The sequence below is a fragment of the Nelumbo nucifera genome, chromosome 8 (assembly GCF_055504915.1).
Source record: "Nelumbo nucifera cultivar China Antique chromosome 8, China Antique-T2T, whole genome shotgun sequence".
Taxonomy (NCBI): Eukaryota; Viridiplantae; Streptophyta; class Magnoliopsida; order Proteales; family Nelumbonaceae; genus Nelumbo; species Nelumbo nucifera.
In genome coordinates this window covers 11,965,096-11,991,448 of record NC_142656.1, presented here as the reverse complement: position 1 = coordinate 11,991,448, position 26,353 = coordinate 11,965,096, and the positions used below count along the sequence as shown (strand labels likewise).

The 26,353-nt window shown below is 35.4% G+C and overlaps 1 protein-coding gene across 4 annotated transcripts in view; it reads right to left on the bottom strand.

Annotated features, from left to right (window-relative positions):
- Positions 1-15,185: 15,185 nt before the first annotated feature.
- Positions 15,186-26,353, bottom strand: part of LOC104592277 (2-oxoglutarate (2OG) and Fe(II)-dependent oxygenase superfamily protein) — a 36,144-nt gene continuing 24,976 nt past the window's right edge. For all 4 annotated transcript variants that reach the window (XM_010251555.3, XM_010251556.3, XM_088893699.1 and 1 more), the window contains 5 exons: positions 25,323-25,423; positions 20,107-20,202; positions 19,401-19,468; positions 16,123-16,168; positions 15,186-15,396 (listed from right to left, as the gene is read on the bottom strand). In XM_010251555.3, the coding sequence (XP_010249857.1) occupies positions 15,316-15,396; positions 16,123-16,168; positions 19,401-19,468; positions 20,107-20,202; positions 25,323-25,423 (392 nt within the window). In that variant the 3' untranslated portion in view covers positions 15,186-15,315. The remainder of the gene's footprint in view (positions 15,397-16,122; positions 16,169-19,400; positions 19,469-20,106; positions 20,203-25,322; positions 25,424-26,353) is intronic.

The window sequence follows — 26,353 nt, the reverse complement described above, 5'->3', positions numbered from 1 at the left end:
CTTCAAAGTAAAAGCTATTTCTGTCCTTCCATATCACCCATAATCCAATAACTAGCTGACAATAATCTTCACTTAGCGAGAGGAAGCAAATCTGATAGTCATCGCAAACTGATTAGCAAAATTTTGAAAATTTTCGATTTGATCTACTAACAAATCCAACTTGAACCAAACCACACACATTTACTTTTTTTCACAATGAAATAGAACATGCATCACTGATTCATCGTCTTTCTCAAAGAGGAGATTGCAGAATTTTCCTCTTATGAAGATTTTCATTTACACCCATACTATTATTACAACATCTTTACAGAATTTTTTTTTTTTTGGTTCCGCAAAGTTTTTTCCAAAAATATTTTCCCCAAAAGACCTATCTCCAGCTGGACTTGAATTGCTCGAAGTCCTAGGAGGCAAAGAAATAGGCAGATTTAACCAAGGCTAGTCAATGGTCCACATTATTCGGCCTCTGATCTAATTGGGTTATTTATTCCTTTCTAAGCAAAAGCTATGTCTCGCATCATTATAATGCTGGACTTGGATTTAATTGGGCTTGATATGCTTTCAGGCCCACATATGAAGCATAACAACTGAAGCCCACATTTCACATGGTCCACATTTTACATCAATGCCTACTGTTTCGTTTTCTTTCATAGGACTTCTGATGTATAAAGCAGGACCAATGCCTATATACAAACATTATTCATTCATGAGCATATCTCTACATGTGTAATGTTATTTGACATCTAGGACTTCCGAATAAACATTTATATTTGAGAAATAAGTAGAATTCAAAAAACCCAAAAAGTTCTTATTTTCTTTTTTTAGCCCATCTTGACCCACTACATCATTTTCAAAATACCTATAATATCTTTATTTGAAATAAATGCTTTTCATCAAATACTCATGAAATAAGCGCTTATTTTTAAGCACTTATTTGTCAAATAAGAACTCTCAAACATAGCCTAAAAGCCCCTCAAGTTTGAAGTTTCTGCTAAGCTTCCCTTGCTATCCAAGATTTTGCAACTTAACCCAAATGTAGAGATAGGGAACCAAAATGCACAAATCAACCACACTCCCTTGATGGATATACAAAGCAGAAATACTTATGGTGTTATTGAAATGCATCACACCTATGGCCAAATTTAATCGGGCTTAGGTAGGGGTGGCCATGAGCCGAGCTTTTTACTAACTATTCAAGCTCAATTCAACTCAATTTAAATCGAGTTTTGAGCCTAATAAAGCTCAACTCGTGAGGCTCACAAGCCTAATCGAGTTTCTACATACATACAATAAATATAAAAATATTATACATATAGAAAATAATATATAAGATAAGAATGTTATATATATATAATACTTTTATTTTTATATATAATAATAATAACAACAACTAATTAATTTAAAATAATTTTATAAATATATTTTTATTTTTATAAAACATTTGACTCACAATCAAGCTTGAGCTTATGAGCTTTTGACTTGAGCTGAACTCAAGCTCAAGTGTCTAGCTTGAACCGAGCTCGAACTCAAGCTCAAGCTCAAGCTTAAGCCTCATACTTTCTTGTCAAGTCAAGCTCAATTAGCTAACTATTGGGCTCAACTCGGCTCCAAATCCACCCCTATGCTTAGGTGACAGCGGCAAGTCATGGACTCAAATGAAAATTTTTACTGGCTCAATTGCTAAAATATCTGGCTGGTTGTAAGCTTGTAGTGGAGACTTGGGATCGAATCCCACCTTCACTTGGATGAACAGATAATCCAAAAATTTGCCTTCAACTGAAAAGGTGATCAAGAGGCTAAGGCTATGTTTGGATATGTTTCTGCTTTTTTTGGCAAAATAGGAAAGCAGCTTCATTAGTCAGTACTAGAGATAGGCCAATTAGATTACATTGTCAAAAAGCTTCCTTAAAACTTTTGAGCTTTGGGCTGTGGTAAACAAAATATAACAAAAAGTATTTTAAAAGTTTGGTAAGCGTTTCTTTTAACATAATCTAAAATCAAAACACTTTTAAGTCCAAAAAAAAAGCAGAAAATCCAAAGTTAGAACTTTAAAAACAGAAATCCTGAATGCCTAAATTATTAGAATATGGTGTGAGTCGTATTAGGGTTTAGTAATGGCCATTATCAAAATGGGCTCCGGAATTTAAGGCTTGGCCGGGTTTGGCCTCAGGCCCCATCCACCCACCCCACCAAAGTTGCAATGCTGCATCTATCTAACAAAGTGTTCAATGATATGAGTTTGGTAGAATCTAGATCTTACATGTATATTAATGAAAAAGGATGATTTCTTTTATTACAAGTGTCGAGGCAAAATCCGCCATCTCGGATGGCATAGTTTTGGACTAAAACTATGAACATAACCTCAACTTAATTTCACATCCATCCAATTTAAGGTGGGCCACATTAATATATCAAGGGCTGTAAAATTTACGGTTTTAATCATGATTTTCAAAATCGAATAGGTGATCAGTTCAGTTTTATTTGAAAATCATTATTTCACTCGAAACCGTTGATTTAATCAGTTCAGTTTATTGATTTAATCAATAAACTGTTGAATTGGGTGATTGAATCGTTCAAGCCATTCAAACCATCCAATGATTTTAACTTTTTTTTTTATTTTTTTATCAAAATGAACCGTTATTCAATTCAAACAGTCAGACCATTCGACTCGAAAACTAAACCTTAGATCGTTGTCCGATTCAATTTTAAAAACCTTGGTTTTAATCTAAGACTGTATCAGTCGGTGTAACGGATATTTTTGTCAAGTAGCCTAAATCCAAAGGCCACCTCATCCTTAATAAAAACAGCCGCACGAGTATAAGATGTTCTGGACATTTGACGATGACTTTGGTGGTGTTGGAGTTGTTCCTACTCAATTATTGGGACACCTCACACCTCCTTCTTTCACTCTATTTTTTTATTTTCTCCTTTTGGCGCCGTGGCCACGTATAAAATTACAAAATGACTTATTTTAAAATACATCTCACTCCCTCTCTCTTTATCGAATGATTGGAGTATGTTATACCGCTTACTGTAAATTCTTCTGCCCCCAATTCCCCGGAATTGAAATTACAATTCCTCGCGAAATTTCGAAATCTATTCCTTTGAAAATAAACTTTCACTCCAGTCCGGTTTTACTCACATTTGGTAGCAGTGTTTTTATGCATCGTACAAAGTTTTTACATCAATAATTGGTAAAATATTAACACTGATTTTTTTTTATGTAAAATTTTGAGTAACCCATTTCACTCTACTCCACTGGTGCAAAAGTGTATTTGCACCGCAATCAATGATAATGTATGAACGATAATGATGATAATGAGATAAGATTAACTGCTATTTAGTAGGCTGTGGGACCAATGATAATGACCCATCAGTTTTTTAATACATATGGTTCATTGCCATTCAACCTCTCACTGTGGGGCCAGGCCAGTGCAATTTATCATTGTTTGATTTTACAGCCTACTACACAGCCATTGCATTCAGCTAATCTAAATTGTTTCAGCATCTACTCATAATGCAAAAATTTCAGCCCAAGATTCCTTGCCACTTGACCACAACAACAATTCTATTTTATGATTATGGTGTTCTATTCAATTAAAAAATAAAAATAAAACTCTGGACAGCTAATATCGCCTGGCTAGAGTAGAGGTTGATGTGGATTGTGGACCGGGAGATGGAAGTGAACAAAAAGCTTCCCAATTTGGACTCTGCCCAAAAAGGTCCACTATGGTGAATCGATGATAAACAATTTGGATGGGCCACATTCCTTCACGAGTATCAGAACCAAGTAGATTTGTCTGTTTAAGAAGCCCAACCCACCCAATCAGGCTACCTTTTTCTAAAAAGAAGTTAAAAGAGAAAAAAGAGCTTAGGCTGGTCAATGGTCCAGATTATTCGGTCTCTATCTCTGATTTGCTTATTTAGTCCTTTCTGAGCAGAAGGTATGTCGCATCATTATAATGCTGGACTTGGATTTAATTGGGTTTGGTATTTTTCAGGTCCACATTTCACATGGGCAGGCCATCGCCATTTTAACCACCGTGACTTAAGACTTAAATAAAGTCGTAATCATAATTAAACAACAGAAATCATGTTTACATCAACGCCTAATGTTTCGTTTTCTTTCATATTATAGGTGCTCTATGTACAACCATTGTTCAACCAGAAGCATATCTCTATAAATCTACTGTTATTTGCCACCTGGCAACTTGAAATCCTCGCCACAAGTCTTTGACTGGGCTCAATGAGGGGCTGATTGGTCGATTCATCTCCTCCAAGCCACCGCTCCGAGGTGGCCGATGTGTGACTCTGGCATCCTTGTCTTGATTTGAAAAATACACGAACACCTTGAGAACAGCTGAATTGAGACCGGAAGGAGGTAGGCAGTGGAGCAAGGCCAGATGTCTTGATTGAAGCTTGTAATAGTTCTGAATTTGGAATGCACGAGAGAGTCTGCCGGAGGAATCATGTCGGTAGACGGAGCCGACCCTTTCATCTGTATCAAACGGAATTTGGAATGCAGAAGAGAATTGACAGCCGAGTCAATCTGGGAGGGCATGAGCATTCCAACAGAGAAGCATGGAGACGCAACGTCCGATGATGTAGAAGCGGGTCTTCTGCTGCTTCACCATCGCTAAGCACTGCTTTCGGAAGCCGATTCTCCGGCCTCTCTTTTGGCGAGGCCGGGATACGGGAGGGAGATAAGAAACACGGACGGCCATGGAGGATATACTTAACAATGGGCGGAGAGCCGACGAGCCGGAGCAACCCCAATCAGCCCCCGACGTTGGTTAAATAGGTTTGAGGATTGGAGGAGCTGAGCTAGTGACTAGTGAGCTCGCTTTGAAGAGGTGGTCACTTTGTTGTCAAATTACATAACTACCCCTCCCTTTTCTTCAATTAAAAATTTTAACCGTAGTGTTCGAACTCTGAAAATGACATAAAGGCAACCCGAACGAAATAAAGGCTATTATGGTCATTACAGAAGGAGTCCTTTTATGTCTGTCGGGATTGCGTCGTAATTTATTGACCTTCGTTTGGCGATAACGAGGAAGAGACGTGTAAGGAATGGATATCAGCTTCGGCCCTCTTTCCTCAACTAAGCCACGTGGAAACTTTATCCTCTCTAGACACATGTTTTAATTTTACTCTTCGGTTGCAGAAGTTCGACTGGCTGATCGCACTTCGAAATTTCTCGCGATTTGGTTGTGATTTGTGTGGCTGTAAAGAGTGTAAAGGACTAAAGGCTAGGAGACAAACCAAACTCGAGAGCAAATCAGCCCCTCACAACATTGCCCACACAACGTCCCACAGTACATTCTAAATCGCGTATTGGGAACATCTCCCGACGATGATATCAAAAATAATGATATCATCATCGGGAAATGTTCATAATACACGGCGGGAATATGCTGTCGGGGGCAATCTAGTGGGCGGCTGATTTGAACTCACCAAATCCTTGCCGGTGCTGGCGTGAAATTGTGGAATCGTCTCATTTCGTGAGAAAAAGCGAAGATATCGACCACTGAATTTCTCTGCTTCACTCCAGGCGTGATCAGACAATAGATATATGGTATGGTATCTCAAGCGGGCCCACCTTATCTCGGGACTGATCTCTCCTTCCGATCAAACGTGTGAATTTCACTGAAAAAGTGAAAATTAAGGGTTCCATTTAGTAGTTTCACTCCATGACATGAAATTTCAAGTGTTCCATTTACTGATTTAATTTCCAAAACTATACATTTAAGTTTAATTTGATTGAATTAACATTATAGTGAGCCTTAAAATTACTACGGCTGTGTTTGGTTGCAATGCAATTTTATTTGCATTAGTATAAATGGATGGGAGTGTAAATGTAAAAAAAATGTAAATTCTTGTTTAATTTTGTTTTGGATTTTATTTTATTTTGTTTCATGTTTTAATTTACTTCATTTGTACTTTAATCAAATAAAATAAAACTAAAATATGTCAGAATTTATACTCAAATCATTTGTACTGCCATGATTTTGCATCAATGTAGATTTATTTGGATTGCAACCAAACACAACCTAAACTACAATTTCACTGTGGCAAAGTAAACTCACTTTGATTTATTCATTAGGGGTAGTCTCACTTTTAGATGCTTACTTTGCTATTGTTGGTTTATATCTGAAGTCCAAAGGCAGAAGAACATTTTCTTGAAAAAAAATCATGATATGGACATTTTTATAATTTTACTGTTTATCGTAATTAATGGAGTTGGGCTTAAATGTATATTTCCGAAAGTTCAGTACTAAAGTGGTATGTTTAAAAGTTCAAACCCTAAATTGAGACTACCCCTAAAGTACATGGTACCTATCTACAATTTACCCTAAAAAATGGGGAGTTCATACAAGTTACAACGTTGCCAAGATATAGATATATATATATATATATATATAATTTAAGGCATGGTTTGTTTTTTAGTGAAATATTATTTGCATTGGTGCAAAATTATGGGAGTGAAAACAATTTGAATGCAAATTCCGATTTATTTTTGTTCCACCTTTTACCTTATACATATATTTTTTTCGTTTGCATTGCACAAGAAGTAAAATAAAATCCAAAGTAAAAATGAATCAGAATTTTCTTTCTTTTGCACTCTTATACATTTGTAGCAATGTAGATGAACTTCTATTAAAAATAACAAACAGAGCCTAAAAGAGTAAAGATAAGCGTGTTTTGTCATTCTAATTTTGAGGTGCCCGTTTATGTTGTGTCCAAACCATATCACTCCCCAGAACCCTCATTTGTATGGGCCACCTCTTGGAGGCCCATGGATGGGAAACAATCATTTAAGCCCATTTTTTTTACAATACAAGTCAGTCTGATGCGGAAAACAGAACAAAGATGTAAGCATCAGGTGGACAAAGATTGATTGATTGGAAGCTGGAACAGTGAAAAAATGGCCCACACGTGCGATGTTTGGTGATCAGTGTCGCCATTAATTTGTCTCGTATGATTCACGGGCTATATTCTAACGCTAGATTCCAAAGCTCTTGACAACGATATAGAATATAATGATTCGTATTCTGACTTGATGCTTAACAGAAACTTTAATTAAGATTCAAATCCGAAATTCGGTTAAAAGAAACCCTAATTAAAGTGTGTTTAGGTCATCCGTCATTTTTGATTGATCAAAAAACAAATAATTGTTCCATGTTAAATAATGCCAGGTGTGTCCAGGGGTTGTACCTCTCATGCTTAGATCTTACATCATCTGAAAATTTAGTTACAATTGAAACTTTAAATCTGAATTCGATCCAAATTTTAATATATTATTATTTGGTTCGGGTTTTGTTTTAGTGTAATTTAATAAAATTTGCACCCGATCCTATTATTAAATAATTGAATTGGGTTTTGGACCTTTGGAATCCATTGATAGCCCTTCTCTTGTACGTGTGCAAAGAGAGAAATCAGCATTTTTCAACTTGAAATTAGTGGTAACCCTTGGTAATCGAGTAGTTAAATTTAGGAATGGCAATGGGGTGGGTTTAGGATAGGTATCATATTCTTTGTTCCTGACTCCAGTTTTGAAATAAACCTCAGTCCCTAACCTCAATTCCTGTTGGAGATAAAAATTGTTCTCCATCTTTGATCACTGATGAAGATGAGTTTCCCATAGAGACCTAAATCCCCGAATTTTTTAATTAACAATATCTTTTGAAAAATAAATGTACTTAAAATAATAAAAAGTATTAAAATATAAATAATATTTTAAATATATATGATATAAATATTGTCACATATATACACATATAGTATTTAATATGAATAATATTTAATATATAGAATCAGGGTCGGGGCAGGGTGGAGACTTCATTCCCCATCCCTGACCCTAACCCCATCGGGGATGGGAAAAATTGCCATCCCTAGTTCAATTTGGTCCAAAATAAGCTTCAAACTTAATTTGAGCATGGTATATAGATTTATTTGCTAATTGGGTTGAACTCGAGTCCAATGAAACTCAGCTTATGAGTTTCATAGATGAGAAATGATTTTTTATATGTATAATTTTTAATATTTTATACGAATTTTTATTTATTATCAAGTTCAGACATATTAGCTTTTGAGTGAATCAAATTCAAACTTATATTTCTAGTTAGAATTGAATTCAAACCTAGACTTAAATCATTAAGCTCGGTTAGAAATGAATACAATTACAAATATATACAATACAAATACATACAAAATACAAGATTTTACATTCTACACAATTATATTTATACTCCTTCCAAACCGAGCCTTATGTCCTAGAATAAAAATTGCACTTGGCTCCGCTCTGCTCGTATCCACTCCTACCGATCAGGTATGTTTTACTTTGTAAATACCAATCCGGGTCAGGTGCATTCCTGTCCGACCCGGTCTACTATTTGGTAGGGCCGGTGGAATTTGGAGCACCGTTACTCATGAGATCTCCGGCCAGAGATGGTTGGTGATGGCCTGATGGGTAACGTTACTTGGATGGTTAGAGGGCATTGTCAGATTGAAGAAAGGCTTTCGGTGGTTTGAATATTCTGTCATCAGTGCAATATTGATTAGTTGAATTATTAATCAATTAATTAAAAAACGTCAACTCACATTAATTAAAGTTAGTGTATTGTGTTAAACACAAAAAAAAAACTTAAATTTTGCCCTTTTATATCTGGTTCATAAATCCATCATCTAACGTGGGCCCATCACTAAGGAATGTAAGAGATTATAAAGGTGAGAAGTGAAAAGTTTATGGGTTATTGATTAAAACACCTCTTTTGACCTTAATGTTTATTTGAATAAACATAATCAAAATAAAAATAAAATATCATTTTTACCCCCTAATAAGACATGAGCAACCATTCTATTTGGTTAATTTTGTTTTTATACGAAGAAATCTTAGAAATATTTTTGGAATTAAAATCAGAGGTCCATACCCTTGAACATTTCCACTTAATTTAGGTGATCATGTCACTATATTTAAAATTAGGGGTGAATACAAGTCAAGCCAAGCCGAATATTTGAGTATTTAAGTTTGACTCGCATGAACAGTATCAGGCTTGAGCTTGGGCTCAAATTCGGCTCGGTTCATAGCTCGCAAGTTTGAGATTGGCTCGGTTTGACCTCGACTATAAGTCAAGTTTTTTTTTTAAATAAAAATTATATGTATAAAATTATTTTTTTATTTTTTAGACAAAAATTAAGAATTATAAAAATTATTTACTATTATACATGAAAAATAAAAATATTATTATATATAATAAAATTATTTATTATATATATATATATTTATATGTATGTATGTATGTATGTATGTATGTATAATAAAAATTATTTATTTAATACTGGGCTCGCGAATCTCACTAGACCTGTTCATGAGCCGGGCCGGGCCAAGCTCGGGCCGGACTTTCACTTGTCACTAATGAAAATATACTATAAGGGTGTTTTTGGATCCATTTTACCGAATCGGGTTGAAATTTTTTGCAACCCAGGTATGAAGCTGGAAACCCACTTGGCCAACCAAAGGATGGCAACAAGTAACAAGTTGGATCCGAATTCAGCGGAATGAGCATTGAGTCCGAACTAGTCAACCAGAAAATGACCACTGCACCCGCTAAGCTCCAAGAAAGTGATCGAGTCCAGTTGGATGGGTGAAACTAAAGTTTTGGACTCAGACTCTGCTTTTTCAATTGAATCTGGACAGGAATGTGAATTACATTACATGGCCCCCACCCCTAGAGCTTAGAAGGCTCTGAACATGAGAAATATCTATGGATTCTCTCTCTCCCACCTCAATGATGTGTGAGGTGTTATTGGCTGCTTCTTCAGACGTTTGATTGTCACCTTTTAAACGTGGCAATGTCGGAGCACCAAATTGAAGAGAGAGGTTTGGTTGGAAGGAGTGGATGAGAATTGACAGTGGTTGGTCTTGATCATTTTGACGGTGCCGGCACCGGCACCGCCTCTCTAAAGTCTAACCCTACCAAAGCTTAAGTTGTATCTCTAAAGCTCTAGAGTTGGAATCGAAATGACTCTTTCCCAATTCAATTGTTTGGTTGGACCAAATTAAAATCCTATTCTCATTTCTTCTTCTTTTTCTTTTCTTTAGGAATAAAATCCTATTTCAATTTATTCTAATTTTGATCATAATTCTTGTCTAAACCAAATAAACAGATTATGGGAATAAATCATTCTGATTTTGATTCTGATTCCAAAAGATTTGATTTTAACTGCAAACCAAACAGATGTGAACTCCTCAAATTAAAAGTTTGAAATTGGGTTGATTATAAGTCGAATCAGGAGCGGAGTTAAGTATAATGACGGGCCCTTGGCCCCCCCTAAACTTTTATAGGCTCAATTTGGAAAGAATACAAATACAAATATATACTGTCCAAATACATACAAAATATTAGGTTTTGCATTCTACATATTTATATTTGTACTCTTTCCAAACTGAGCAATAGTTACTAGTAAAGTTAAGGTAAAAAAATGTAATAAAGTGGATCCTTTGCCCCCCAAAACTTGAACTAAAATATTAAAGGATCATTCTTTAATGTTTTAAAAATTTTGTATATTTTTCTTTGAAAAAAATCTATAATAGACCCAAACCTTTCCATCTCATTTCCCTATACAGCCCCCCAAGAGAAAATTTCTAACTCTACCACTGAATCAAATCTTTTCGTTTAATTATTTTTAAGATAGTCAATCAGGTATTATTTATCAAAATTCATAAGTGAATTTTGATTGGTCAAAACTCTTTCCATACCATGTCTTTCCCACATATAGACTTTCCCTTATTTTTATCCATAAAAGACAAGATAATAACGTACTTCAGTGTTATCAAATGAATTCACATCAGACCCCCACAAGGAGGCACCCCATAACATCCCACAGCCGTATATTAGGAACTTCTCCCAATGATGGTACATGAAATGATGAGCCATCACTGGAAGATATTCCCAATACACGGCCGAAATATGTTGTGGGACGTTGTGGGGCGCTCCTTGTGTTGGGGCTGATTTGAACTCTTATCAAACGGCCCCTTAAACTTGGGTTAGGACTTAAGAAGAGAACAGCCATAATCAGAGTGAATGGCATGTTAGAGGGTTTTTGTTGTAGAAATTGAGTTAAAATTTGCTATCAATTAACGCTAGCAACACTGTCCCAACAAGTCATTACATTCTTGCAAGGGCCAGGTCATTCATTCTGCCACCAGTCAAAGCAGGAAATCAATTGCTTGCGTGTTTTCTCTTTGTCTCAATTAATGCACAAAATGCAATAAAACGCTTTCAATCTTTTCATTACTTCTCATCTACATCTGTCCTTGTCCTCGCAAGTATTAATGAAAACTTAAACATATTTTTTAGGTTGACTGCAGTCTACTTATCCCAAACTGGACCCATATCAGTTATCACAGATTTATTGTGCGTAATATGATTCATGCACCTGTGGTCCATGGTCTACAAATGGGAGATCACATCTCCGCCCTACAAGGAGCCGCTCCACAGCACATCCCCAGGAACATTTTTCAATGTTCCCAATGAACATCATCGGGAGATGTTTCTAATACACAGCGGGGATGTGCTGTAGGGCATTGTGGGGTGGCCCCTCGTGGGGCGGAGATGTGAACTCCTAAAATGGATCATGCTTGTCACTGATTTACAGTGGACCCATTCAACCATCCTAATTCTTTTTATTTTCAAATCGGTGATTACAGAAGTCGATTCCACATCAATGCTGAAACGAACCAGCTAATATACCAATTAACCACCCTTCACTTAATTATGAGAGTAACTTAACATCTAAGAGATTATTAGTCTGCTTTTAAATGGTTCAGGTTGATGAGCCGGTAGGCCATTTGGATGTTGAAGGATAGGATTCATTGAAGACAATTAGGTTCATACCCATAATATATTTTCCCATTTCAATTTTTTCATTAGTCATGTAGACTAAGATCAAATCCTATTGACACTAGACAATGAGAGAGAGAGATGGTTTGCTGGATTTCAAACTGAGTGCCATGAGAGCAATTCAGACCTATAGCTCATAAGTCACAACTGTTTGAAGTTTGGCTAGTGTTTGGTGGGTTAAGAGTTATCCCACAACTCTTAACCACGATAAACATATCATACCTACCTTTCTTCCCTCAGAGCTCTTTATGGTTAAACAAAATCAATTACCTGAAAAGTATTATCTTTCCTTCCGATGTTTGATGTAAAATGGCTGTGGAAAGTATGTCATTTTCCTACAATTACCACCTAAGTTATTTCCCAAACAAAGCTTGGTACTGTCTATTCATATATTGTAAACTTGTACTAATCACTTCTAACTATTTAAGCTCTCCCCCTCCGAATTGAGTGAAACAGCCGGAAAATCAAAGAACATAATCCATTGTCCTATTGAATATAATTTTCCAAGGAAATCATGTTTTTGTCCCTTCTACACGCAACCTAAAAGCAGCTGGGGTCTCAACTCTCAACCAACAAAAATAAATATGATTGGATGACTTCAACCATTGTCACCCTATTTCATTAAATGGTGGAAACTTAATATCATTCTCAGACATTATAGAAAGAAGTAAGCGGATCACATAGAGGATGTTAGTTCCGTTGGTATTTATTGAAAAAACGCCACTACATCAGCGCCATATGGGCGATTGTGTTTATTGTATCTGAAACTAGTGTTTGATTTCACCATTTATCAAATAAACATTGAAAATTGAAATGCTTGATTTTTTGTATATGGAGCATTTGGGAAAACGTTAAATTTTCGTTTCTCCTAATGCCCCAATATTTCTTGAAACAAAATGCTGATGTGACATATTTTTATGAGTGTTAATCTGAGTTGGAAAGTAATAAATATTTAAAGTAAGATAATACATATAAACGTTTAAAGTAATAAATGGCCTTTATATAAACTCCAACAGAACCAAACATATACATAGTCAAAATCTAGGCAGAACAGTCATTGTTTTACTTTTATTCAGTGTTTTTTGAATTGCTATTGATTTGGACAGTTGGAGTGTTCAGCCTAGGAACCGTCTAAGCAATTGGTTCCATTTCACCCTCAACCTGGTTTTTGACAAAAAAACTGTTGATTTGGTTAGAGATCTAGTGATTCAACCTGTTAAACAGTTTTTAGCCTTTTTATTTTTATTTTAATTATTTTTAAAATTTTTTCATTTGGAACGAGCTGTCTATTCAAACTAGGTGATTGAACCATCATCCCAGAAACTGGTGGCCAAAAAGATTTTAGTTCCGAAAGGTTTTTAAAGCCTTGGTTTTATAAACAGTAGTGTTGAAGTTGAATACAATAAAACTGCCGACACACAAAGATTCATTGTTTGGGTTCAAGCTGTAACTTTATGTAACTTTCCTACATAATTTCAGGTAGCACATTTCCCTCACTTTTCCATTCTGCATGTCTATTCTTCTTTTCTTTGGAAAGTTCTTTATTCTACATCTCACATCGCCTTTTCAGAGTCAGGACAGTCTGGTCATGTTTTATTGATGCAGTCAACCACTGTCGACCTTATCGACTCACATATAATGATATAAGCATGTCAAAACTCTGCATTTATTAATCTTTAAGGATTGACGTCTAAAAATTGTCCTCAGCACTCAGCACAATGCACGGTCTGATTCTCACTTCTCTTCGGTTCTGTAAACCAAATCCAATGAGGTGGGATCTCCCTAAAGCATAACTTCTGTGCAAGGTCTAACTAGACGTTTTACCCATGAATTTAATTAACATACATTTATGGAAAATATTCCTCGTGAGCATCTGGATGCTATGTGTGCAGAGTTTTTATTTTTAGAAGATTTAGATTAAAATCAAGGCTTTAAAACTGGAGCCAATACAACCATTTTGGCCACCATTTTTTGGGTCAAACGGTCTGACCATCCGGTTCAAATGGACAGCCTATTTTGATTTAAAAAAAACATTAAAATTAAAATAAAATAAGGCAAAAAACCACTGTCTGGATCAATAGGTCGATGGTTTGACCACCTATATCAACATGTCACTAACCAAGTCAACAGTTTTTAGCCCAAGAACAATTTTAAGGTAAAATGGAACAGGTTACCTAGATGGCTCCTGGGTCAACTGGTCCGACCATCCGATCCAGTTTTCAAAACCATGGCTAAAATACAATGTGTCAGGGAACAGCTGGAGTATGGAAGAATTATCCAATTCGAGGGGTCATTTGTAAGAAAATCAAACCGATAATAACCTGGAGGAAATGTGTACAACTCTATTCCCACCACAACTCAAGTGAATCGGAGATCCAAGAATCAATTGCAAATTCTCCTACTTAAAATCTCATCACTAGATATGGATAAACCACTTAATGGATCAAGTCTTCGATGTTCAGTAACAGGGAAAAGTTTCAGAATCAGAAAACACAGCATGCAAATCTGTTCTGCTCAATCTATCGACTTGCTTAGAGAACATCAACAACTTCGTCAGACTAAATAAATTGTTTACTCTGTGAAGATCAAAGATGGTAAGAAGGGATTTGTAATTTCAGATACAAAATGACTTTGCATTGTGTACTCCCACTGAGCCAGAGGAGGTATTTGGGGGAGATTGTGGAGTCTAACCCAGGGGTTTAGTGGAGGAATTGGATGAAGAATTGCTATACTGTTATTACCTAATGTTGGTCCCAGCTATATGGGGTCTTGGGAGGGGTAGACCAATGCGGACCTAATCTTTGGCAATTTTTACACACTGGCTGCTCTGAAATGCAAATCCACATTGTCACACTTGTAACCCTGAGATTTTCCATTGACCAAGCAATGGCCCCTATTTTGGTTAAAGAAGATAAACCTAATTATCAACAAAGAGCTGATTTTATAATCACGGTCTTAGTTCATCATGACATTAAAATCAGGTGGGATTTTAAGGTACTTGAAAACTTGGTACGGCTTCTGGTGAAATTGTGTTTTGTAGGTAAGATCCCATATTTAAGAAATATGTGCTTGAAGATCATAAAAGTCTGCAGGATGATGTCACTTGGCCTTGTTAATCTACATGGTTTTTTGGAAAATTTGAAGTAAACCTTGATTGAGTATTTGAAAATAGCTATTGAATGGCATGAATATCTCGAGTCATGGTGTTCTCAGTGATCATTCCCAACTTATGGGAGTCTGCATGCCTAGAGAATAAAATAGCAGTTTAACCCAACCAAAGGAATATGGAAACAAAGTAAATGAGGCATGGAAACAACAATGATTTTAAATGTAATTTATTTACAACACAGCTAAACTATTTTTTGTTTTATCTGAAAACAATGAAGCTTTACTCAAGATACAGTATGCAAATTTCTTATGATTTTGAGTGGTAATATTTGTCAAGCAGCTTCTCAGAGTACTCTCCAAAAGTAAGAACTCCATTTGGCGGGATTAGCTGTAAAACAATACGGATAACAGCTTCAATTGGATATCATAATCATCACACATTACCTTCGTAAAGAAACAGAAATAGAGACCCTAAGACAAATCTAGAGTTGGTTTCAAGTATTCTATCCATGTTTTGCAGACTTTAACAACTCAAAAACTACACAGTACTATGTTGATTGCCAAATTGAAAATCCTTTCGTTGTATTTTGCATTTTTCATGTCAGAATAATGCAACAATGTCATCAATTTGTTCTCTAGGAACCTATAAGATCCACTAAGGCTTACACTAACTGCCAATGTTTAACGCTCATACATACATAATATATATATATATATATATATTATATCTGTGTGTGTTTTGGTTTTAGGATGTGTACTGAACATAATTTATAAGCTCTGCAGCAGTTCACTTTCTCGCACTACTGTTACTAAACCCAGATAAAGGCTTGTATCAGCTAACAGTCAACATATAAATTTTGCCAAATCCTTTAGAAAAAGAACCCCAAATTGTTTCAATGGAAAAACAGGATTCATGGCTGACTCCAAATAGTTGGGATAGGACTTTGTTTCAGAGACTGGATATAATTGAAAATACATTCTATCCAGATTTGCACAGTCCTAAAGCCATTGGTTAGTTGTCTTGCATGGGTGCTTTGAGTGCTCTATCTACCTAGGTTCATCTAGATATTTTACAATACAGAATGAAAAGATTTGAGGATTCAGTAAAATATACCTCTTGATGAAGATGGACCTCTTTAGGAAAATTAAGACTTTCATCCCTGCAAAAGAAGAGTTTCAAAGTGATTACAAATAAATTAAGAATCAATAATTACTAAAACTAAATATTTCAAACTTCGCAGGGAGACAAATAAGTAATTCCATAGATATCGCACTATGTCAGGTAGAGAATCTAACTGCATAAATACTGCCCAACTGTTTGAATTACAAAAATGAAAACATGATTCTTAAAACAGTTTCTGTGTTTCAACAGTCCCATAGAATTTGGATCTGATGTGCTATAGAAATTTAAACTCTTCATCTTTGTGAAAGTTTTTCTACAAATGAAGCTTTACTGAAAAACTTCAGAAAAGTAGAGTAGAAACACACAAATAAAAAATCATGGATAAATGGCTACTCAAAATGTGGGAAACTTGATGAAAAACTGAGTCTTGTTAAACCAACTTTATTTAGAAAACTTTATTCACCTAAAAAATCAAGAGTGACCAAGAGCCAACAAACCCCATGAATGAAAAGTGCATAAATAGCCCAGGATTCCATGCTGCAGTTTCTGTAAAATGAACTTGCCAACACTTTAGTAATAACAACTCTTTATGGGATTCCAAAGATGTCTTTGGCACATTTTTTCCTCTATTGGTTTTGTTATCCACAAAAACCAGGGGATCCATATGTAGATACAGATAAGACGGTTAATTAGAATTCACATAAAACATAGTATTGAGCTTTTGGGCCAGTGGAACATCTTTCTATTTTGAACAACCACTCCGAATTCAACCTAAGCAAAACCCTACAAAATTTCTCACTGTGTATTTCAAGGATGAACGGTCCTTACATGTTACTGAATTGTATGTCCAAATAATGTTTTGTAGCCTAACTGATGTAGTTCTGCCTTTTATAGCAATAGAGGATATAACAAATCAATTACTGGAGAAATTTGGACATTCCAAAATTACTAAAACATATGGAAGAATAAATAATTGCACCAAGTAAAAGCTTCTAGATTATGTTGGGACCCAAACACTCCCTCCGAACCCAACTATGGGAGTGGAGCAGACCACCACCCATCAGCATTTCACAAGGAGACAGAAAGGACACTCGGCAGAGCCCCCACAGTTAGTTACACTCAGAACCTTCCAGAGTTAGTTACTCTGCAACCAGAGGATATTCTCTCCATGATACCTTCCAGAGTTAGTTACTCTGCAACCAGAGGATATTCTCTCCATGATTGCACACCTGTAGGCAGCTATATAAGGCCATAATCATATAATAAACGGGGTGAATGAATATCTCTTTATTTCTCTCTCTGAGTCCATCTTCTTCCTACCTCCCCTTCTCTTCTCTCCCTTCATCTTCTGTTTCAGGAGGCTAAGCCACCCTCGAAGGGGCTTCCGAGGTGAGCGGTAACTCATCAAATTAATAGTTTTCTAATTTTATGTTTTAAACTAGATATTATTTTCTTTAAGGAGTATCTATTTTTCAGAAGATCTAATAATTAGTAGTTTCCTATTATTTTCAGGAAACTGTTAATTTGAGTTAGGGGTGGATTCGAGCCGAGCCGAGCCGAGCTGAATAGTACCAGGCTTGAGCTCGGCTCGAGACTGTTCTACAAGGTTCGAGCTCAGTTCGAGCCAGAACCTCGAGCTCGAGCTCGGCTCGGCTCAAGCTCGATTTTGAGAAAAAAAAATATTTTATAAAATAAAAAATTATATATAAAAATATTTTTATTTGATATTTAAAAAATTAATAATTATAATATTTTTATTATATATATATATTCGAGTCGGCTCGCGAGCCTCACGAGCCGAGCTCTAGTATGCTCGAGCTTGGCTCGTTTAATAATCAAGCCAATGAAGTGGGCTCGAGCTCGGTTGAAACCAAGCCTAGCCAAGCTCGAGCAGCTCGTGAAAAGCTCAGCTCGTTGCCACCCCTAGTTTGAGTCAAACTACTTTTTGCTGAATTTCTATTTTCTGGGTTTCTATTTTTAGGAGTTCCTAAGATTCTAACTAAGAGTCAGATGCAGTTATTTCAGTCAAAGCTTTGAAAAGTTCTATATATACATGTAAACCTGTCCTGAATGGCAAGATTGGATGAGTTAATATTTTTTCCTTCTCTGTAACTGCTCATTTTTTCTTCTCTTGAAATCAGTATTGGAGAAATACATGATTTACTTGTTCTCTGTTTTTTTTCCTGGTAGTTCTTTGATGCTAGAAGAAAACAAACAACTATTCTCTTGATGTCCCCATAGATTTAGAGCACATTTTGCTGGATTTTGAACCAATGCTACCCATCAACCTTGTCTTCTATAAACCAACCATACATTACTAACCCAAAATTTATATTCTTTAATCTTTTAGAAAACATAACCCATACCGTTTCTAAGGACCTACATAATGCTCAGAAGATTCACAACAAGCAGAAATATAAAATAAATTAAACCATATAGTGAATTCTAAGAAACAATAATTTCTTTCTTCATCCTTCACCCAAACCCTTAGGGGCTGTTTGATAACATATGAAGTGACAGGACTGAATAACTTGCTGATTTGACATTTAGTCAATGAATTTTTGAGGTTGTGAGCTCTTTATTGGCTGAAGCTGAAGTTTGGTTGATCACTATACCCTTGAATAATTTGTTATTTGAAAATCTATCCGCTAAAAGACAAAGCAATTATTCACTTTTTTATGAATGAAGAAATTTATTCATTAATCACATAATATAAGAGTTACAACCATCCCAAGAAGAGGCACTTATTCACTTCAGCCACTTCAGTCATTATCAAATGTCCCCTTTGCATGAAAGGAGTGCATGCTCTCTTAATAACCTCTTTTATGTGCTAGATGCAGCTTAAGATGTTGACAAATGAGATCATTGGCCAACATGTCTTAACTTTTGACCCTACAAATAGATACACAAAATATAGTACAAAGAAACAAGGTTTCATAAGAGATATTAACACTTACATTGATGCTGAGTCCGGTTGGACATGTCAATTGAAAATTGAAATCGTTACCGTCTTTAATAAAATAACAGGTTGTTGATTATTGAAGCTGCACATGTTCTAACTTCTAAAAAAGAACCCCAAAGCTTGTTTTCTTTATCTAAAATTTTTTTACTTTTAAGTTTTAAATATAATGTCCAGAAACAAACAGAATATTTGAATTTGTGAAACAGAGGATATTGGATGGGACATGTAGTTCATGATATGAAGCTTTTGAAAATTTAAGGCATGTCTTCAATCTCCATAATGGTTACCATATAACCATCAAACATACCAGTCAGGTTGCATGAATAATGCAAAGGTAGATCGTTCCACACCATAAGTCTGCTCTCCTTTAGGTGCCTAACCATCAAACAAAATGAAATTAGGATGGATTTTACTGTACAATGTTTTCCATAAATACTGTGAAGAGGTTAGAAAAAAAACTGGAATTAACCCCTCCAGGATGGATTTTCCTTTTTATTTGATGGGTATGCACTAATCAAACAACAAACCAGGAGCACCTCTCCAATTCATCCACATTCTAATTCTATGGAAAGTATCCTCTTCAATATTTTGCTTGGTATGGACTATTTAATCAAGGTAGTGAAAATGGAGCTTCGACATTAATTAAGCAGGGAAATAATTTGATAGAATAGCTGATTGAATTAAAAAGGAAATTCACATAACTACATTGAGATACACATAATTTTTCATAATTACAAATAAAAAATGCAATGGAGGAAACAGAACGCATGCTAATTTTTCCAATGACAACACTGAAAGTATTGACAATTGATAATGAAATAAATGAAAGTGGAGGAGAACAAACAAATTGATAATTTTTCCATGTCTTTCTATATTTTTAGATAGTAGTACTCTTTTGCCTCTTCTCTCTAGTATATTTCTTGAATTCTTTTCCCTTCCCTTTTCTGTTAATACACATTCAGTTGCCTATTAAAGACAAAATGAAAAAAAAAAAAAAACAAGACATGGAATACCTGAACACAATGTGGTGTTGCACAAAGACGACCTCCTGAGAGTATTTCAGTAGTTTCTCCTACTTGGAATGCTATTTCATCTTCTTGAAAAACAACCTGATGAACCACATGAAGAGTATCAGTTAATATATTGAACAGTTTCAACATTTTTATATTTAAGGGTCTTGAAGCATCATAGTACTCTAGCCATCCGGAACTAGTTATATCATTTGAATCTACAGAATAGCATCCAAAATAATCTAAAAGTTATTACCAAAGGTAAAAGGAGGTGCCTGAAAGAATGTTTAATTAAGCATCCTCAGTTACCACCCAAAGGCTAGAAGCAGAATCTTCCAGGTCATTGAAAAGATTATACAGAAACTTAATGAAAAGAGTGCAGTAGACCTAGCAAAAATTCCTTTAGTTCACTTCTCCTGTTTTCAATCTTGATATTTTTGTTACCTTTTCTGTATTATTATTGTATTTATGATCGGTATAGAAATCATGAAGCAGGCTGCCCAAAGAGCAACAATAAACTACATTTCATATCACAACTGCACTTGATTTGAGATGATGGCATAAGATGAAAGAAGAAAGGGAAGAATGAGACAAATAGACAAGAGGGACAAGAAAGAGTTTCACCCACCCAAGCCATAACCTTCAGTTGCAAGTCTTACCAATCAGTGGAGAAATGATGATGATGATGATGATGTCTGTTTCACTCGTTCTTCCATTATTTTTGCCCCTTATTTTGGGATGACTAACAAAAAAAATTATTAAAAGGAAAGGACAGAAATGAAGGTATGCAAGCTGTATACAGATGCAAGGGTAGATGGGATGAACTTTTACTACAAAGAGTTTCATGTCGAGGAGCAAATAAAGCTGTTGTGAAGGTTCAATTTCTTTTCCTTAATTTGGAAAAGAGAGTCCAGAACCATTCAGAGAGGGACATAGGATCCCTCTTTGGAAAAGTAATCGTGACATAAAGAAAGTGATCTCCAAACAGAAGATTTTTCATGAAAAAAAAAGGAAAAAGAAATTTGAAAAATGACAAAAATATCTTGGATCTTATTGAAGGTGCCTGTGCCTTATTTGTGAAATCAACATAGTGGCCTTGGATATGACCTTTGGACTTACAAAAACCTGATAAGGTCCAATATGCCACATCAAATTAATTCATATATAAACTTCTAATGTTCAAATAATGAAAACCAGTTTTATTTGTTCTATCAAAAAGAGGAAAACAACAAGCTTCTATGTCAATCTAATTTTAGCTCAGAACTTGCCTAAAATTGCATTTCCATGCAAACATCCACAATCGAGGAATACCACAAATTTCATTTTTTGACAAGTGAACACCACATTTTATTGCTCTTTTAGAAACTTTGATAAACTTCCTCCTCAATCTGTGTAATAAGGAGAGTTGGTATAAGTTTTTTTTTTTTGATAAATAGTTGGCATAAGTTTTTTCTCAACAGTATTAAATATTTTATCAGAGTATGACAGAAATAAATTTCAAGGTTGCTGAAGATATATGATAGCTATTTTGCATACTCTGATCCATTGTAATCTACAACTGAGGGACATTGGCATCAAGTTTTTTGGCCAAACTTTATAGGCACCTGATGAAATAGTCAATACCCATAGATTGCTGCCTTTTAACCATCCAACATATCAAAAGATCCCCAAAGAACAAACAAGGATAGTCATAAAAAATAGTATCCCCAATAACCTTCTTACACTAGATGGATATGACAGGTAACTCACTAACTACCCTGTTAACCATCCCCAATAGGTCTCCTATATAAGCCCTTTTTCACTTTTTAAACTACACCCTACCTAAATCACTAATTTTTCCTACCCTTGTTGCTATCGACTACATTCAAAAATTGAAATTCAATTTAAGAGTCCCTGATCATAAGCTTACTAGCTTCTGATACATGAATACTCATGTTCTGGTGTAGTTCTTGCACAGGAAGACGGAAAAATTCTCAGATTCAAGGGTACCATGACCTTATAGATATTCCTGGAAATGGAAATTTGAGGGGCATTTTATGATTTTACCAGTTTTTGTTTTAACATAGAACAAGTCATCAATGATTTCTAGTTTTATTTAAGCCAGTAATTAAAATATAATTATTATGCATGAAAACGTGCCCAAGTTAAGCTTCCAATGCAGTTCATGTTACTTTTGATGCATGAACTTATTGATGTTTTATGAAGTTGTCCTGTTTACTCAAAATTTTGTGTCTATTAAAGGTGTTTAAACTTTGAATGACTACAATCATCACAAAGCAGCCTATTACTTAATTCTCACCTATTGGCAGTATCTCTTTTTATTGGTAATTGTTCACTTTTATTAATTAGTGATAAAAAAATGAATATTATATTGTTATATACAAGGAGATTGTGTCAAGAACCCCATTATCCATAGGTAGTTTCTTCTACCTTACCTATCTATCCTCATCGGCTTATATGCAATTCAAGAGATCATTTTCCCCATTAATCGCCCTCAATACAATCTCCGTGTTCACTCCTTGTTTGACTAATGCATCCACAAACAGTTTGCTGCTTGTCCACAGAAAGTTAGCTCCCAATCAGTGAATTAAAAGGCATGCCTAGGTGCACAGGTGAGGCGCATTTTAGGGTATGTGCCTTGCCTAGGTGCACAGGCAAGGCGCATTTTAGGGTACATGCCTCACCTAGGTCCCAGGCACAACACTTTCAAAAGGTGTGCACCTAATGTGCCTAGGCTACGCCTAGTGTGCCTTGCACTTCAGCCCAGAAGTGCACCTTTTGAAAATTTGCACAGGAATGCATAATGTTTAAAATTTGCTCGAGTGTGCCTTGCACCCTTGCCCTTGCCTCAAGAGACTTGGTACAAAGGCGACTCAAGAATCAAGAACATGTAATGTTTAACATCACATTAGCTATTTGAAGTAATGCAATTGGGAAAGAATAAAGAGATTAGGAGTTTTACATGCTTGAATATGTTTTATATGTTATGCTTGATTTTATTTTTAAGTCTTCATTTTAAATATGTTTTACATGTTATGTTTATGTATTTTAATTTGAGATAATAGGCTTTTTAAAACATTTATTTTAAAATTTTAGTTTATGTTTTTAATTAATATTATGTTTAATTTTTTTTTTTTTTTTTTGCATTTTTTGCACCTTGCGCCTCATGCACAAAATGCCCCTTCACTTTTTTTTTGTGCCTTGCATTTTTAAAACACTGCTCTCAATTCACATGCCATTTATCTTCCCTTAAAATGTGCTTGCACTGCCATGTATATGGGTTATTATTTATCAACCTGACCATATGAATATAAGAAACCATTCCATAAGATGTCTCTATAGCTTAATGACTTCCCTAGTTTCAGCCCCTGATGTAGAGGAAGTAGCTTGGCCCTTTCTGATTCTCCTTGGCCTATAGGCCCCAACCATGCACCATTATTATTCCTGAATGCTCCACCAATGTCTGAGATAGGAATGGCAACGGGGCGGGGCACCCCTCCCCGTAGCCAAAATCCCCTACCCTGTCCCCAGTGGCAGGGTAGGTTCAGAATAGGGCACCAATCCCCCATTGGGAACAAGGAATCCCTGAATTTTCCCCACCCCGAGGAAACTACCTAAAAATACATCAAATTTTAGAGGTATTTTAGAAATAGGATTATGGGAATTTGGCGGTATTTTAAAAATGTGATTAAAATAGTTTTCAAGGCGCCAAGGCGAGGCTAGGTGACAGAGGGCACCTTGTCACCTAGGCACCTAGGTGGGCGCCTAGGCGATTTTTTTAAGTAAAAATCACATATCCTAGGGTAGTTCCCTAGGTTCCATAACCAACTTTCTTTAATAACTATCCATAGTTTTCATAAGAAAATTATAAACTTCATGTTTAAGTCTAGAAAATGAACATATTTATAAGAAGAAAAAGAAGAAAGGAAAGAAAATTCAAAAAATATAGGGGCTCAACCCCTATTTTTGTTATAGGAAAAGAAGAAAACAAAAGGTGTTGATTAGACAAAATTTTAAGTTCTTCCCTTACTCATTGGTTCAGATTTTGAAGTCATTGAAGGTTCAATACAGCAGTTAGCAATGTTTGTGTTGATTAAACCCTAACAAATAAGAAAATAATAAAAAGAAATTAGTTTATAAACACAAAAAATGAATGTTTCTTTAATAATGTTCATTTTATAATTATAAACTCAAAAAATAACAATATAAAAGTATTTTATTACACAGTATGCAAAACTGCTTAGCGACTGGGTGAGGCGAGCCTCCAAGGGCGCCTTGTCGCCTAGGCGTCGTGTCGCCTTGACAACTATGGTGATTGGGTTCGGGGAATCATATGCAAACCCCATCCCCATCCCTGATTCAGGGGGCAAAAATATTTTCCTTGTTCCCACCCTGTCCCCATTAAAGATCGAGGAAAACCCACCCCATTTGGGGCAGAGCAGGGAAAATTGCCAAAAATTGCCATCCCTAGTCTGAGGTCCCTGGATTGCCCACACTACTCCCATCAAAATTTAGCTTTATTTAACACACCATAGAGAAGTATAAAAAGCATATGATCTTCAAATGTAAAATAACTTCTGAATTATTGAATGAAAATAGGCCTAAAGGCTTTTGAGCTTCTTGAAAACCTTCTGGTTATTAATTTAGCACCTTGCAAGAGATTTATCTAGGTTTATATCTAAGAAACCTTGGTTTTGATGGTGATGAAAAGTACCTTTGTACTGTTATTCTTGCAATATCGATTTGATTGCTCACTCATCAAGTTCCAACTTTTACTTAGAATCCTTAATGTTATGGGGCCGCTAACATAACAAATAATTTCAGTTTCTTGCAATTGGTTAACAAAGATACTAAATGGGATATAACTTAATTTTAGAAAATTATATTTTTTATGTACTAAAATCTATTCCATAATTTCCTTTGTCGTATCATATAAATTGTTAAGTCAGAATGGAATTCTACTGCCTCCTAAAAAACCATAGGAATATAATTATCAGAAATTAATTGGAACCTAACCAGCAATATAAATCCACAAATGCTATTTAAGAAACACAAATTAGAACAACTGGTTAGCCCATTCCCCATTAATAAATTCCAGTTAATAATCTAGAACAAGTAATTTTCACAGTGGAACTAAATAGGTTTTTGCAAGTATTACTACAAAGATGATACTTATTTAGGCCTCACATTGGCAGAACCTCAATGAAAAGAAGGTATACCTTGACAATTTGATTAGTTCGCGTTTTAACATAAAGGCCAGCAGCACTATCAGGACAAGGTACTTCTACACCATCTCTCATAAACATCCCACAGGTAAGACCTACATACAGAATCTAAGTAGAATTAGAAACTCAAGAAAAAAAAATGTGATTTTCTATTTTTTAGTAATTTCTAGTTTCTTTACATTGAGCTAGATCTAGTAGGATTAGTGAAGTGGTATCAGAGTTGTTTTAGGGTTTAGAATCCTTAAGTTTTCCTATTGGTTTGTCTTAGTTTTAAAGCAATTGGAAGTTGTTTTGGGTCAATTTCATAGTCCAAATTATAGTCTGTAAAGGGGCATCCGAGTTCTCATGGTTAGTCTATAAATAGAGCCATTATAATTGCAATTTAGAGGAGTTTATTTGATGAAATACAGTTCGATTTAGTGAATTTTTTTGTTGCCAGGAAATTTACTCCCCCCCCCCCTCTCTTATCTGTTTTTCTAGGTTATCTACCTATTTGCTGTTTACCTTAACAGAAAGTAGGAATATAATCAGATTGGATTCAGCTACATCCAAATCCAATTCGATTATTGATATTCCAAATAAGAACGATCAGTTTCGGATTTAATCCAACCCCACTCTATTGTGATTAAAATAAAGAAAATAATCATACTTGGATTTTTATCCCCAATCTATGTATATGCATTATTAAATTACATATAATCATACTTGGATTTTTATCAAATCAGGTGGGGTCAAATTTGTATCTGATCCAATTACAAATAGATGCCAGTTTTAACATCAAAATCCAAGTAATCAGATTAAATGTTGGATCGGGTATCAGATTTCCAGAGTCCATTGACAACCTTAACAGCAAGAGTTCTTCTCTTCCTTTCTAATCTCTTGCTCATTCTTTGGTGGACTGCAAGTTGTATACTTGCTTCTCCATCCCTATTCTTCATCCTTAATCACCCAAATTCCCTCCACCCCACAAAGCCCACACCAGATCTGAAATTCATATGACATCTACTTTGTCCTACATCATCATA